Genomic DNA, 17,587 nt, shown 5'->3' with positions numbered 1-17,587 from the left:
AAATTATTTCCAGATTTCCTAACTCAGGTTGTGAGCACTCTAAAACTCAGTTTGAAAAACCTTCCCTAGATAATTCAACAGCTTCCATGGTGGGCAGAGAGGGAGGGACAGTTTCTTCCAAGTATGAGCAAAAACCTGGCTACTGTTAGTGAGCTTTATGTTCCTTTGACATCAGTCAAAGTCACAGAGGGAAGGACAATCCCTTTCTAATAATGTCACTCAATATTTAGCCTACTACATTTGTATTAATAATAAAGCCCTCAGGCAGTGGGTTATGTGCAGCCATTGATTTGCTCAAAACAGCACTGAAATATTGACAAATACTGTTTTGGAGACGAATAAAAGCTAAACTGTATTTATATCCACCAGATTCTGACCTCTGACAAACAAGCAAATGGAACTGCACAGCCAGGTTAATGCTACCTTTGAGCCTCTCCAAACCAGAATGAAGCCAGCAGTGGATTGGTAAATGCAGATTTATTTTTGCATTTTTGTTTTTATAATTTATATCTGTGTGTGCACTTTGTGGGAGACTTTCCAACTGCTTCTCTTGAAGATTTTTGTGTTAACATCTCTTTTGAAAGCAAGAGGGATGTGGCACACTTGCAAACCTGCAGATAAATACCATCTGTTTAGTTAATTTTTCTGAGAATATTGTGTGTGGAATGTTGTTCTTTTTTTAAAACATATATTCAAGAGCAATTCAGAGATTTGAATTGCACGTCCTTCCAAAACAATTGACTACAAGACTTTATTTTATAATGCTACAAAAGATAAATGCATTTTTTATTAAAGACTCTGTAAACTACACTTTCTACCTCAGAGAAAAGATTTTCTATCATCCTCTTTGGGGAAAAAAAACAACAACAACCAATCAAAAAGCCTTCTGCACAATAACTATGGAGCAACATTTCCCAGTCCCTATTTTGGCTTTTTCCTCGCTGTTGCTCTGCAGTTTTCTGTAATTAATACAGATAAAAAAATTTGATGACGCAGAATAAGGGGGCGTAATTTGTATTCAGAGCCAAAAAAAGACACGCATCTCACCCAAACAACTGAGTTTATTGTAACCAAAAAAATGTTTCAGGAGATTGAACGCAAACCAGAACTCAGCATGAAGCAGACAATAACAGAGACGGGGGTTTTTGCCAACATGCAGGAGCAGTGCAAGTGTCAGGGCAGGCTGATTGCTTGGGCAGAGGTTTTGGAGAGCTCTAGGAGCATGCCTGGGAAATGGTCAGGATCACCTCTCAAAATCCCTTCCCTGTGCAGCTCAGAACTCTGCTAAATTAATGGCACACTGGAAATGCATCTCCAAGAAAACTCCAACTGGGAAGGTGTCAGATTTGCCCCCTCTAACCTGTCCATCTTTGTCCATGCCTGCTTTGAAGATGCCAAACCATTCATCTGCTTACCAGGGTGTCATTTAAAATGTCTCTGCCCATTAAACTGAAATTAATCTGTAAAAGCCATGTAAAGTAGATAACCCCACTATCCAGGCTTCACTAGACCTTACAAACACTCCTAAAGGAAGTCAGCCAAAGTGCAATGAGCACTGTTTTACACATGGCAGCCAGGACAGTGCAGAGAGAACCCAGTTTTTTCTTGAGGATGCTGGTGCCCTCTGTCATGACAGGAGATGGATGCTATGAGGGGTCATTCCTCATAAACAGCATAACCTCTACATGTGGAACAAGGGCAGTGTAATGCAATGTCTGTGCACCTTCTAGGCAGTCCCTTGGCACTAACTTGCCCAGCCTTTGTCCAGGAAAAGTAGCCCTAACTGCCATGATCTGTCAGCCCACGGGGAAATTGCCAAAGGCAGCCTACGTGTGAACAATTAAACGCAAAAACCCCGCCAGCCCTAGATCAACAAAGCACAGCCTAAAAATCATACCCACAGATGAGGCGCACTGAAGAATCCATCTGGTCGTGCACAGTTGGCTGCTTAGTGATGTCAAAAGCAGCTTGGTTTCATCTGTCCCAGGAGAGGCTGCTCAGCAAGTCTGTCATGGAGCTGTACCTCATGAGTGGAGGCTTTGCTGCTGTTCCTCCATCCTCATCCTCCTTTTTCACAGCACTGGAGCTGTGGCAGTGCAAAGAATGAGGGAAAGGTAGAAGAAAAGTCCAATGCCAACTCATACTGGCAAACATTTTGATTGCTTTTGTGCACCATGCTCTCCAAACAGGTTTTAAAATGGTTAAATGTTTGGAAGATGGCACTGCAGGAGCTGAAGAACCTGGAGCACTTTATCCACAGGAATTAATAGCAGCAGAATGACTCCTAAATCCAAGAAACCTCAATAGCTGGCCCAGGGAGCCAAGCTGAGTATTGGATACTGCCAAACAGAATGTGCTGCCTTCCCCTCCCACCTCCTGAAAGACAGATCATCTGGGTAGCAAACGGTGCCAGGACAGCTAAACATCTCCTGCTTGCATCACCCCTGCAACTCGAGACCCTCCTGGAGCTGCCAAAGCATGATGATGATGATGATTTAGCTGGAAAAGTGTTTTCGGCCCTTGTAGAGCAGACCTTTAACCTTGGATTTTGTGCATCTCTACCACTCCCATCTCTCCTTCTCGCACCCTGCCCCCAGACCTTGCTTCTCTCTCTGAGTAACAGCAACTTAAACTGATCTTAAAATGGTGGGAGGCTCTGGCCCTCTGCAGAGCAGCAGCTTTTACATGGGTGAGTGTGATTGCTCTTCGCTCATAATATATTCATTTGTTAAATATCAGTTTGGATACAAATACATGCTGAAATAATTTTCCTGGTTTTCAGTCAGCAACATGAGGCAAGGCATCCTGAAAGCTTTGTTTATCCACCTTCCCTTTCCTCTCCAGCACACTCTGCATTTCCTAAAATATCCTCCCGCTAGAGCTTTTGTCTTCAAAGCCTCTGCAGCTCTTCTGCTGCTGCCATTGTGTGGAAATGGGAGCGAGCCCTTTCTCTCTGGCCTGGCAGGAGGAAGGGCTGGGATGGGTGTGGAGGCGTCTGTGCGTGCCAGAGAGTGAACAAGCATGAATAGGGCCAGCTGGCCCCTCTCCTGCCCGTCCCTCCATCATCCCCATCTGATGCTGCCTGCTCATTGTCATGTTGCAGGCCACATTCACTAACACAAAGAGACTAGGGAGCAAGCAAATGAACAGATATTTAAAGGGAAAAAGCTTTATTTCTTATTTTCTTAGATCATGGTAGGCTGCAAAACAACAGGGAAAAATGAGATCAACTTTGTTGTCCTTTTTTTTGCCAGATAAGCTTCCTTTTTTTTTTTTTTTAAATAATAAATCAAAACAGAAGAAAAACAACCAGGAAATTGTTCTCACAAAAACATGCTTTTTAATAAAAAAGAGAAGAATGTTTATTGAGAGGGATTTTTTTTCTGGATATGTACAATACTAATGCAGGAGGATTATGCTAACAGAAAACGCCAAACATCATGGATTGACTTCCAAAGTGTGGACAGTCCAAAGAGCAACGTCCTCAGAGCAAGTAAGTCAACAGGAACACGTGAACAGTGGTTTTTGGGGTTTTTTTTACAACAAATTACCAGCCATTATGACTGAGGACCTGACACAGAATAACCTGCAGTGAGATGTACAGAAATCCCTAAGACGACACAGAAGTTGCACAAGAAGGTAACTGTTTGTGTAAGAATTTCCTCCAGAAAATGGAAGCAGGTTCTAGACAGTTTTGGAAAAAGACAAAGAGAAAAAATAGGTGGAAAAAAGTGCAGGAAAATGCTAACATTGGATATCCTCAGATCACAGTGAATGCCAGTCCTCCTTGGTTCAAATGCTACCTGCTACCTTTATCTTCACCTGTAACCTTTATCATAATGATGTAAGAAAAATTACTTTTATTGTGAGCCCTCTCCTGCTGTTTCCATTTTGCTGCAGCTCTCGTCAACTTGTAGCTTACACAAAAAGTGCAAAATTCAACCCACCCTCAGGGGAAAGACTCATGCACCTTCCCAGCCAGAGCAGTACTAATCACAGCTAATCACTTGAGTACTAGGTAATGCTGTACAAAACCTCACACAAACCCTGTCAGGGCAAACTCAGCAGCAATAATTCTGGGGGAGGGAGAACATGGAGATCAATAACTGCCACCAGTTAAGCTTCCCACATGTTGGAGTGCTTTGAAGCAATTTCTCCCACTGACTACACTTGGGATTTATTTTTTGTTCTTATCCAGAAACAATGTAGGCTACTGGGAAGAGGTAAGAGGTTGACTTTATGCAGCACTTCCCAGAAAAGCAGCAATATAAAAATCAAGATCATATTTTTCTTTGAATTTTTGCCTCTTCTTAGTTTTCTTTTTAAGAAATATATGACTCAGCTCAGTCTGGGTTGTGCACTCCTGACTGCCAGGCACAATCCCCTGTGAGGCTTTGTTCCACCTCTAATAACCCTTGCAAACATTCCTTCTGTCCTAACTTTCACTTAAAGGTTAAAGCCTTTGTCTCAGCCCCAAGCAGGCAGAGGATGTCATTGCTAATAACCAGGTCTGGGGATGTGAGAGGGAGATCCTGTGCTCCCAGCATTTAGGTTGCATGCTCCCAAAAGAATTGCTTCACTTCTCAGAAGGGGGAACAGTTTCCATGGGCTAATCCACAAAGTCAAAGAAAAAACCCATGATTTCTCTGTTTTATCCTCAGTGGGACACACATTTCTCTCTCAGCAGTGTGCTTTCTGCAGTATCTCCTGCTAAAATAAATGGTGGTTCCCTAAACAGTAATTTTTGCAGCTTCAGGCTTTCTCCTGTTTCTCCAGCTTCCTTCTGTCATATATATCCTATTCCATAAACATTACCATGGGAGGACAATATAGTTTTAATCTTATTTTGAAAATTACTCCAGAGTTTCAGTAGATGTGAACTTCAGCTGGCTTCTGTGCTTGAAGTTTACATCTCCCTGTGGCTCACTGCATCCGTGGGGTTCAGCCTTTGTAGCATTTAAGCTTTGACCTAAGGACAAGTGCAGTGGCCAAAAATCAACTCCCTACTCAGCTGAAGAGCTGCAGCTAGCAAGCCTGCCATGACTGATTTGTCAGCATGCAGCTCTGACAGGTTCGTTAGTGGGGGATAAACCACCCCAGCTGGACAGGCCTGAGCGATGGAGCACACACAAAGAGGTTTGTAAGAAGTCAAATATTTTGGTATTTTGAAAGGAGGAATTTGAGGGAAATTTACCTTAAATCTATGACTTATTTTCTTCTGGATTCTAGGAAGTTCTCCTTTTGGCAGATTAAAACCCAGTGCAAAAGAATGATAATGCTGGAATCACTACCAGCAGGTGAAAGGGGGCAAAGATTTGGGTGTTTTAATCTAGGCAACAATTATCTCTAATCCTGTGCATGGCAACAGCTATTGGCACTGAATAAGGTAAAACAATAGGAACTGGTTTAAACTCTGGTTAAATGTGCTCAGAGAACTGCTGTGAATAGTCTAGATAGTAGCAGTTTAGTACCCATTTAGAATATCACAGTCTATCTTGGTAAGAAATGCTACTGAGAAATTTGTTGACTCTGTGCTCCTTTAAAATTCAGGTAATTTTTGGGCCACATCCTGAATTTGTTGCTCATGTTTTTATGAATGATAAAAACCAGATGGAATATGTTGTAGGAGTTGCAGGAATTGGCTTCTGACTATTGAGGTGCCCACATCTATTATGCATCTATTAAGTATAAACATTGCCTAGAGGCAAACATCAGAAGAGAACATGAAGCAAGGTGTATAAAATTCAAGATAATATTGAGTCAAAAATGAGAATTCATCATCCTCCCTGATTTTACCTTAAGAACAGAGCCATCAAAATTTCCCACAGAGAATTCTTACTCTTGTAAGAATTTACTACTTAGTGAGACTTTATCCATTTGACTGAAATTCCAACTGGAAAATACATTAGAAGTATTTAAATATTTCTAATAGCTTGCAAAGAGCTTGAAAGTTTTCAATCCTATTCAGTACCAAACTAAATTTTAAATTCCATCTGGGGAATAACAACATAATGTTTTAGATTATTCAAGTCAAACCAGTGCTAAAGAGATAAAATGAGAACTTTCAATTTTCTCCCCGTTAAAGGTGTTCTTAGTTCAGTGGAGACATATTCCTGATCACATCTTTTTCTTCTCAAAAGTGAAGGCTGTAATTAAAAAAGAAAACCAGAAAATCAGCACTGAGGCAAATTTCTAAACTTGAATACTGTGGAGTTGGACAAAATGACCTTCCAAAGTTAAAGAGAAGCTGAAACAGCCAATAATTGAAATGTCAGAGGAGGAACTGGCTGCTGAGAAAAAGCAAATATTTAAAGATGAGAAATATTTAACAAGTCACTGGATTAATTTCTCTGCCAAGTTCATCAGAACCAAATATATTTCTATTTGATGTCAGGGACATCAGGTACAATCTGACTAACCTTATGGGCATAAAACAACCCCAGAGGCCTCCTTAGCCCAGAACAGTTTTAATGCAGAACATGCAGAATGCAGAACAGTTTAATGCAGAAAGAAATAATGTCATAAATTGAACGTATTTTTCAGTGAGGTAGATGCACCTTGGTATTGAAGACAAAGAAAGTTATAATTGTATGAATAACTGCTTGTGCTTCCATCTTTTACTGCTTGCTCTGAAGGAGCTGCTGCTGCAGCAGAATCCAGCTCTTTTATTAGAACCCAAGTATGAGATACTCCTGTCACTTGACATACATAAGATTTATGTCCCTTCAGGGAGCTGTTCTGAGTTTTGCTCTTCTACTTCACTGGTTTCTCACCATCTTTATTCCATGGAAATATCACAGTCATTAGCCAACAATTGAAAATTTTAATTAACTTGAGATTTCAAGGTGATTCCTGCTTTGTTTTCTTGATCTCCAGCCTCATGGCACAGGCTTTGCAAAAGTAGATACCTTCATGTTTTCAGTCTACCAATTTGAACTGCAACAAATTGTGACCACTCATGTTCAAAAGGCTGGGTCTCTAGAGGGACGTAATTTCACTGGGGGGAAAAAACAAACAAAAATAAAAAACAAACCCCAAAACCTGGGAACAGGTCTCCAGACAGGAGTCTGTCTAGGCATGCTTTGAAAGGATTAAGAATTCCAGTTCCTCCTAATTCTTCTTACTGACACGGTGGGAATGAAGCTGCTCAATGGGAAGTGGCCAGCGCCCTGGTGGGGACAGATGGACAGATGGACAGCTCCTGCTCAGGGTCAGCACCTCAGCCCCATCCTCCTGAAGGAGCTGGATCTCAGGGAGCCCGGTCAGTGCAGGAAGGGCAGCACCCTCACCACTGACCAAGGCCCTGCATGGTCGCTCCCTGGGGCTGCTGCCTGCTGGAGATGCCACCACCCACTCTGGACCAAGGGAACCCTCAGCTGCTGCTATTCCTGCTCTTATTCTTGCAATTATCTGAAAGGTTCACCTTCAGGAACAGCTTGTGGAATGAAGAGTAACGCTGACTACTGCAAGACCTCAGCCATACATTTCAGTTCAGTCTCAATTTTACCTCTGTGTGCACTACTTTCAAAAAGAAGCATAAACATGCTGTTAATAATACTGATGACAGTGTCTGTTCCAGTACAAGATGATTTGGATGTGTTTATGGTAGCCCATGGTTTAATTTACACACAACTGAACTGGTGAGATTTACAACTGGAACAGTAGATCATCTCTAAGTACATCTTTATTTGGACAGTCCCTATATTACTGTTATATGGATAAAATTAATCTTTTAAAGGGTTGTATAAAGTCCAGGCCAGGCTTGTTCATTAGGCACTCAACACATGATATTTTAGTGACTGAAAGGGGAAAAAAATTAAACAATTTGCATAATTCAATACTGTAGCATGTGACTGCATAGGCAAGGTCACCATGCTAAACTGACATCATCCACACTTCATGCAACTTTGAAAAATTCTCCAATATTTGCATGATGATGCCTGTAAAGTGTCAGACTCCTAAGGTTATTTTTTCCTTTCTGCCTGTTTAATAAGCAATTTAATTTTTTTAATTAGGACTTCAGTATACTTTTAATTTACAGGGCAAAATGCTTAAGTGCCCTGTTGAGCTTTATTGGCTACCTGTAAAAAAAATCACCACTTTTTCCTCTAATACATATAAATTTAATTTCCAAAGGAAACTCTCACTGACTCAGATAACCAGCAGTTTCTTTTGTAATTAGAAGCTTATCAGGTGGTTATTTACAGTATAAGTGATCAATAGTTTTTACTCTGGATCAGGCAGTGTCAAAGCTCTAATAATTGGTATTAAATGCAAGAGAGATACTGCAACCAAAGCAAACATTAAAAAATCTTCAAAAAGTATATACTATACTGGGAGATTATTAAAATTCCTGATACTGGCTAAAATGTTTAATGTGCTGAATACAAATGATATTTCAGAGAAAGATTTGTGGATCAAAGATGGATTTAATAATCATAATGTTTAGGAATTTGTTTTGAAAATATTTTTAATTGGATAATGTCAGACTTCTGAATTACAATGCTGTGTTCATTAGCATTTCAATAGGTTATACTATCAACTCCTTTTGACATAAAAGAATTTGATTCATTTTAAAAATCATGAATCTCATGATCTTTTTTCTGCTGCCACTAGTTTTCAGTAATTTGATTATCTTCTACAAGAAGAGCAACAGGAACCACATGGGCTTTGCTGGTAATGATGGTCTATATATCTCTTCTCCGAAAGCAGCTCTGCTGCCTTTGAAAGTAATTTGCAGTTCTTATCAACACAGAATTAAAAAGTAATATTGTCTAATTTGTTATGTTCAGTGGCACAGAGTATTGTAGAATTCTACCACGTGCAAATCGCTTTGAAACCTGTGTTATGTGACCATAATCAAGAGTACATAAATGAATTTCAAAATTTATGAAAGTGTTTATTATTAGCCAAGAAAAATCTCAAAAGACGAACTCGTCAATAGGTTTAATAGTCTCTTAGCAAGATGTGTATTTTGCACACTCAAACCTCAGTGCAGTTTATAAAATAGTAATTTCTACTTTATAGTTGTATTGCAAATAACTGGTCTGGACATTTCAGTGCAGGACAGGCCATAATTGTGTAAGTCTCAGAGTGAATCTGTACATTCAACATGATGAACTCCTTGCTTGCAGAAGTTATCTTCTCCTTCCAAGAGGAACCAAAACTGATTACTGTTGATCACTTAGACATAACTGCTTGTAACAGTCAACAAGCCATCACAGTAAGGTATAAAGACAGCCCTTAGGAGAAATGCTGCCTATCTGATGACATTTAAAGCTTTAAAGGATTCCTTCTAGATACTGCAGGAAATCATCATGAGCCAGCGCAGGCTGCCAGTGCCACTGAGTGGAACCAAGCCATTAAATCATGTGTACTGGTAACATTGCCATCCAAACCATTAAATTAATTTATGGATCTGGTCTTGCAAACAGTTCACCATGTCAGCAATGCCAAGGTCTGTGGTAGGAACTACCAGGGTGAGAAAACCCTATCACATGGGTACATGTGCACGATGCTGCCTTGCAATTGGATCAACCATCCTTCTGTGTTGGTTTTAGCAGTTCTAAGAAATAAAACACGGTTTAAATGATATCCTACTACCTCTTGTCCCTCTACAATGTTTTGATAAGAGAAGTAAGGCATGAAGTTCCTGTAGCCGTTTGATCTGACATTATCAGGTATGTATAAACAGATGATGATGTTTTAGCAGAGCAAATAAATTGTATGTCATCTTTTTTATTAAACAAAGAGTATAATAACTGGACTATATTATCACAATGGAAGCATAGAAGACCATAGACTGTACAGCTGAAACCCTGTAGCAATATTTGTTCCTCATATTTAAAGAAATGTATCTTTATCAAGCTTTCACAATGGCTGCATCTCGCTAATGTAAAGAATCTTCACTCTTGTTAAGGCTAGATGATTATAATTAAAAGATAAATGTACTGTTAGGAGGTTCTACGCCACACTCTATGAGAATTGAACTGAAAGACATACATTATACCTGTATGTGAATTAGAATGGCTTCTCAGCAGGGAACGCAGAATCACTTACAGTACGTAAACATTTAAAGAGGAAAATGCTAACACACTGAAAGAGTTTAACATCAGTAGCGATTTATCAAATGAAGGAGTTTCATAAAGTCCACTCTCTGGGAGAACATTCACCATTAGACAAAAGCCTGGCATCCTTGATAGTCTGAAGTTCAATCAATTTGAAAACCAAAACCATTCAATGAGATAAACAAGATTTTAAGAAAACCATCGTCTTCTTTCTCAGGTAAAAGCCAGAATTAAAATAATAATTATTAAAATAATCCAACCAGGTCGCTTTACAGGCAAATTTACACACTGTCTCTTTAAAACACAGCATGCCCAAAAGCCTTTTGGGTTTGGAATGTAGCACTGCACCAAGTATTTCACAAAGCCTCTAAATATCACAAGAAGCTTTTTTTAGAGAAAAAAAAAAAAAATTCCAGCTGACTGAGACTGTTCTAGCAGGAGTGCCTCAGCTTAGCTCCCAGACCTGGAATTCCAGATAAACAACAGAGGACAGCAAACAGATTTTTTTTTTTTTTTGGGATTTTTTTTTTTTAACACTTTTGTCCTTTTGTAACGCAGCTACAAGACGACTGATGAGCTTAGGGACAAAGAGAGTGAGAGTGCAAGTGCCATCAGGGTGAGCTGTGTGCTTAGGTAGGAGCTGGTGGGAATGGCCAGGGAATTCTCCGCGGATATGTGACTGGTGGAGACGCCCGCTGTGTTGTCCTTCCCCAGAGCGTTCTGCAAGACACAACACCTTCCTTGGTCACCGGCACAGCATTTTCATGGCAAAGCAGTTCAGTTCTACTTCATGAAATTCGTACTTTGTTTGCCCATGTCCCGCCCTCCACTGACACCTGCACATCAATCTCATAAATGGCGTTAAAACAGATGTCGCAATGACAGTATTTTGAAATTAGTTAACACCAGTACTGCACACTTCAAAAAAGAGAAGAATATTTAAATATTCTTACTATAGCAAAGGTTCCATGTGTAAAAGTACGGAGTTTTTTTTTTTAGGGACCTGTGTTTATCATGCCAGTTTATTTTGTAACAGCAAAAGCAAGACCCTTAGAGAAACTGCACCTTCTCTACAGTCAACAGAACAAATTTGTTTGACAAGTTAACGATAACAATAAATAAAATTTAATCCATGGGTGCAGATTATTAAGTAAGTAACCTTGCTAGGTGCAGCAGTGTTTACTATGGGATCTGCCTAAACATGTACCACACAGGTACTGAAATATCAAATCAGCAGAGAACACTTTGAGCCCAGCTCTGAACTTCTAAGTGAGATCATTCTTTAATGGATTATGATATCCAAATACAACAAAACTGACAAGACAAGTGTGAGGTAGCCCATGAGAATCCTGACAGACTCAGAATGTCTGTTCTTATGGGGAGGCACCTGTGTTGTCAAATATCCAAGATCCACACTTACCTCATTAAGACAGAGCTCTGTATCTACAGATTCATTGGATTTTCGCTTCTTCTGTGCCTATGAAAAAATACACATTTTATTCCCAGTACAATTTATACTTCCAGCAGCACAAAGCACTTAGATAAATTTGCATCAGTTGTCATAATCCTATAATTTTGACAACGATTTGCACATTATTAGCAAATAAACTCCAAATGTAACTGCATGTTTTCCAATAACATTCACATTCTCATTTGAATTTAGAGCAAAATTTCCAACAGTCAACTAAGGGTACTTAGTAATTACAATGATGAGTGCCATCAGCTACAGAGAACATGTTAGCTCTTCTATGGCCCCTTAAAAATGCTGCTGGACATTCTTGAGAAGAAATGAAATGTGACAGTTAATAATTATCACAATACCACTGCATATTAACAAATAATCTATGATATACCTCAGTTTTAGGAAAATATACAACACAGGAGTATTTTATCCTTAATGATTCTTGTAATTTTCCCAAATATTATGATAAAAACATAAATATTATTTTAATATATGCCATGGTTGCCAGAGAATCTCCTCTACAGAGCTGCAAAAAGAACACTGACTCAAGCAAGAAGCATTTCAGGTGACATCATCCACACTGGAAGCAGCAGCCTGCACTCTGTCCAGCAGCAGGAGGTGTTTAATATTTCCACTCCTCAAGTGAACAAGTCTGGGCTGGGTGGTTCTGCTTTTCTACAAGGGCAGTTCCAATCCCCAAGGTGTGGAGGTGCTCTCAATAAACAGTGCTGTGGCTGACTTGAGCACTTCAGTGATTCTCAGCATCAGTTCTTTTGTAAATTCCAGAAACAAACTGAGCACCCTTTTATAGCAGGTAACTGAGCTGAGGTAAATCAGTTCTTGTAAGAGAAGACATGGGTTTAGAAAACTCCTGACTGCACTGGGCACATCTGGTGCCTCCACCTGGAAGTTTTGTTGGACCTGCAACTTATTTCCTGCAAAAAACGAAGATCTGAATCTCAGAGTGCTGCTTTCATTTTGCACTGCAGAATCTCAGTGGTTTAGGCAGTGATGGCCTGGACTAAAGCAGATGTGAGAAAGTGCTGAGCAGTCTGATTTTATGCCCTCAAAAATTCAGTTCCACATACTGATATTTATTTCATATCTGAGAGCCACTGGTTCTGCCAATGGATACAAAACAGTCTTTGACCTAATTACTGATTTTAGAATTCAAATGAAGGAACTGAAGTTCATATTAGGAAGCACATCCTCTGCTTTTAATACATGAACACATTACAGACAACTGAAAAAGTGAAACAGCTGGGATTTAAGAGAAAGACAGCTTAGCTATAGTAATAATACATACTGAATACATGTTGATAGTTCTTGTATATATGACGAAATAATAGCTCAATTTACTAACAAACATCCTCTGTAAAATTTCCTTCTCACATACCCTCTCTACTAATTAGTACTATTAAAGTGGTTATGGGAAGCATAAATTTACCTGTCTAAATGGAAAAAGAAATGCCTGGAAGTAAATTTACAACAAAAAGAAGCATCACAGTGGAGCCTTCATGCTGTGTTTGCAGAGGACAGGAAACTTCTTTTAAGGGCAACTGGGTACCTTTCAACTCCTAAATGCTGGCTTCAAGGAGACAGGTAAAGAAGGATAAACTAGATTTAAATCCTGATTTTCCTATGTCCATAAGACCCATCCTACCTTGAATTGGAATGTGAGGCTTCAGATAAAGCCTCTGGATCAGAGGTTCAGATCCTGAAGGTGTAGGCTGTAAGGATCATACAAGCCTCTTATTTCTCAGTTGGTCACTTATTGCTAACTTTCCTATTCCCACATGTGTTTGTTTATTTGAAACACTGCTTACACCTGCTGTGGACTGACAGCACTGTGCTAACTACAGGTCTACACCTGGTAGTTGGTCTCAACACCAAAGTCAGAATTTATATGCCTTTTGTACTGTGTTTATCAAATGAGTAAAGAGAAAAACATCATTATTTTGCCTATATGCAGTAAAGTCTTCCTTTATTTCATTCAGTCTGAAAACAATAAGTGCAGCAGCTAAAACATATCTACCTTTGAGAACACTATTTTAAGGGTAAAATCAACTGCTAAAAAAAAAAATCACCATAAAAGCCCCTTTTCAATCATTTTGATAAACATTGTCTGGTTTTCATTTGGAAGGTGATACTTCTTGGCATCCATGTACTTATTGTAGACATTGTAACATCAACAACACTTATTCACATGCATCCTCTATTAAAATGTCCTCCTCTCTTAGCACTGAAAAGCAATTTTAATAATCAGACAGGCTTTTCCCTTATCAAAGCAGAAAGGACAGTATCTTCTATTTAAAAATACAACAAAAATGCAACCTTTTATTGGGAGGAAGGCAAACAGAAAGAAAAAACTGTCATTCTGAGGATGAGATGAGACATTATATGCCAAGTTTCAAATTGGAAGAGTACATTTTTAGTGTTGAGTTATAAACCTGTGAGAATGGGTTATAATGGAAATACTGGCATAGGCTGCACTACTGGAATACAACAGAGCACCACTAAATCACAAATAATGGGATAAAAACCCAAACCTACATGTTGAAGAGAGTGCTTTAGTGAATGTCCTTTACTTAAAACCAAAGGGGAAAATTCTCGCTGTCTTGGGCAGAAATAGCTCTACACCAAGCAGAACCCTTTCTTTGTGCTACAGTGAGTGAACACCTTATCAGAGATTAAAAATAAAATCAGAGCTTAGAGGTTATGCTGGTAGCCCTGGTGGAAACAGACCCAGACTGGGAGATGTGCACTTGAATTAAAGAGGATACCCTCTGCAGCCAGATATTTACTTTCTAACATCTTCCATTATCCTAAAAATTTAAACAAGAGAAATGAGTGTCCATCACGTACAGCTGCAGACAATTCTGGAATAACTGCACCATTAGTTAATTTGGGAATTGAGAGTTGTTCATTATGCAAGATGCCAAAGATTCACTGCCAATCCCATCTCAGGTACCCAGCTTGCCTACCAAGCAGGCAAGAAGGTATTTTCAAATGTTCTGGAAGTACCTAACTCCACAGGAGTAAGGGAGCACACACAAATGGCTAAGTAGTCTATATTCAAATTTGTATTCTTTAAAAATTTTAATATACAGCTGTTTATCTGATGATAAACAGCATTATATTAAAATAAATCTATGGGGACTCCATCATTAAATAAAAAAAACAAGCAGGGCTGGGCTTATAAAAATAATGATTTTAAAAAACAGTGAAGAAAAACCAGCTTAAAATAAGTGGCTAACAAAGATGTATGAGTTCTTTTCTACTGAGGAGAAATAGCATTTGCTAATGACTTACTTAATGACACACTGAGCTGTGACATATCTCAGTCTGTAAAACAAAGTTACATAAATGGGCTGACACTTAGTCCAGCTTTGCAGGGAATTGTAATTCATTAATGTGAGCTACTCTGGCAAAGCTGCATCCATACAGCCAACAGGCTTGACCTCACTTAAGCTTTTATGTTTTCTAAAAATTAATACCCCTCTTCCCAGAGAATCTCCTCACTGTAGCAGCACATCTCAAGCAATAGATGGCATTTAGAGATAATTGTATTTAAGCACCTCCTGATGAGCTTCAGTATCGTGTCTGCTAGTCACATATAAGCCTTGTTTTGATCTCAAAACCCTTAGCTTTCAGTATTACAACAAAAATATTGGACTTGGTCAGGGGCTGGCAGAGTAACCAACAGTATGTCCAGGAAAAAAACCAAAATCTCATTATGAGAAGCAAAATTTTACTTCTTTCCTAGAAAGAGAGTTAAATCAGGATTAGCAAATGACCCAGTAGTTTTCTGAAAAGGGAAAGAAATATTGCTTATAGAGACATTTCTCCTTCAGAAGACTCTGTGGACCTCCATGTTTCCTTCTGGTCCTAGATGAGTTTAATTGTATGCTCCTAATTAGTCTTCTCTTGCCCTGCACCTAACAATTATCGTAAGATCCTCCTAAAACAACTCCCTGCCTTCCATCTCCCAAACCCCTCTGGGTCCATGCTCTGCAGACACTACAGCCCTGAATTTATGCCCAGAAATGCAATCTTGCAATTATGCATCCAGCTTTGCAAATCCCAGCACTGCATGGTTAATGAAAGCATTAAACACTGCAGCAGTGTCTCACCAGGAGTCACACTCACACTCAGGGCTTGTCACCCAGCAGGATTTTTATGTGTTCACTACAGCATCAATTTCTGCTCCCCAAAGCAAGGAAAAGTTCTGACTGGGGATGTCTCCAAATGGAGGTGAGCTTTCATGGGAGGGAGGGAAGGAGAAGGATGTACAGGGAGCTGAATGCATTGCTCTGAATGCAAACAGGCACAGAGTGAGCACCCAAATTCAGAACCCAGCCCCTTCCTTTAGCTATTTATGAGCTTTATGGAACGTATTGCTTGGACAGGGAGAGGCAACAGAAGCATCATTAGGACAGAGATGTGCTAGGTAGGCTGTTTATACAGCTAATTTTAATGAGAGAGCCCTTGTCCTCTCCTGAGATCCTGGTTAGTTATGCCAATATTAACAAGACTTTCTGAAGAAGAGGGACAAATCTCCCAGAATGCATCCTTCAAATGACCACACTTCTAAAGTAGCTGTAACAAATGAGTGTTTGTTCTTTTTGTTCTTCTCCTGTGTTGATTAGAGAGATTTACTATGCAACTAACCTGCTTTCCCCAACAGCAGGACACAAACAATAAGCAGAGAAATACACAGACTGTAAAAATGCAATCAGTTTAACTCTTCTGTGCTCACTAAGTGGATGGTTCATCTATCACAAGTGACAACAGTATTTTCTTATTAGCACAGGAGTACTCTGCCACACTGGAGTATAATTACTTTCAACAGGGAAGATAAGAAAAGTGTGGGTCAGAGACACAGGCTAGTGAAATAAAGCTCCAATTCAGCACAGGGTAATTCTGAAACCCATACCATGCAGCCAGAGTGCAGAGCTATTTAAGCTATAAAAACAAGCAGCTCTGCACTGTCCTATAACAAAGCAGCCAGATCTTTTTTCTGCTTTGGTTTTTTTTTTTTTTTTTTCCTCTCTGCTGAATCAACCCTCCAGATACAAGCTCGGGGCATGAAATTATCAGTTGTCATTCTGCATAAAAGCACTGCAGTTCTGTCATGACACTTTGTGGAGAGAAGAAAGTATCTTCTAGAAACAAGCATCATGAAGACATTACTGGCACTATGCTCCAGAGCTACACAGATAACACTCAGCACAGAAAGAAGCAAATCACAAGATTTTCAGCTGAGACACATTAAATAAAGTAAACCAAGCATCCCCTGGTGCCCAAATATGCACTGGGAAAACACACACTGAGGGGATTTTTACAGCATTCCCCTTCAACATTAATAAATTCTTGCTGGATTTGAGGACTTAAACATGAGAAACAAGAAAGAGAGAGCAACCTTAAAGCAGGGCAGTTTGTTTTCTGGCCTGGAAAGAGAAGGTGTGTAGGAATCCTCTGGAAGAGGGGCAAAGGTAGGTCCTTGTTGTGGTAAAGCCAGCTCTGCAGCCAGCAGGGAGGGAGAAGCACCCAGTCCCTCTGGACAGGCCAGGTGGGCTGGGAACAGCATCTCCTGCCCAGACTGCAGAGGAACAACAGCTCAAACCAGCTCAGGTCTCACAGACACTGCAGACCCTTGGGGCTACTGACAGATGCAGATGGAAACACACACAGCAGCAGACACCACTTCAGAAATCTAAGAAATGGGCAGAAGAGTTGATAAAGTCTGATATGGATAGAGGGAAAACTCCCTTCAACTTCTTCAATTTGCAAATTTTTAGAAAATTTGATTGAAGGAGTAAGAATTGGAAGTAATCATCCCAAAATGGGCTGAAAAGAGCGTGGAAGGAAGGAAAGATGACCTATATTATATTAATTATTGCTAGACCATTCCAAGATCCTTATGTTAATAAACATGAGACCTCATTAAGCTCCATCTCTCACTGCACTTATTTGGCTGGGATAACATGGCACTGAAATTGCCTAACAGCAATCTTAAAGGTTTTATAAAAAACAGATCCTATCAAAAACACCAAAC

The 17,587-nt window shown here is 39.6% G+C and overlaps 1 protein-coding gene across 1 annotated transcript in view; it reads right to left on the bottom strand.

Annotated features, from left to right (window-relative positions):
• Positions 1-3,149: 3,149 nt before the first annotated feature.
• Positions 3,150-17,587, bottom strand: part of GFRA1 (GDNF family receptor alpha 1) — a 138,987-nt gene continuing 124,549 nt past the window's right edge. The window contains exons 8-9 of the mRNA XM_064717375.1: positions 11,488-11,544; positions 3,150-10,787 (exon numbers count right to left, since the gene is read on the bottom strand). Coding sequence (XP_064573445.1) covers positions 10,626-10,787; positions 11,488-11,544 — 219 coding nt within the window. The 3' untranslated portion in view covers positions 3,150-10,625. The remainder of the gene's footprint in view (positions 10,788-11,487; positions 11,545-17,587) is intronic.

Source organism: Zonotrichia leucophrys, chromosome 6 (genome assembly GCF_028769735.1).
Source record: "Zonotrichia leucophrys gambelii isolate GWCS_2022_RI chromosome 6, RI_Zleu_2.0, whole genome shotgun sequence".
Lineage (NCBI taxonomy): Eukaryota > Metazoa > Chordata > Aves > Passeriformes > Passerellidae > Zonotrichia > Zonotrichia leucophrys.
Note: the sequence above shows the minus strand (reverse complement) of the source record. Positions and strands in the feature narration are given on the sequence as shown.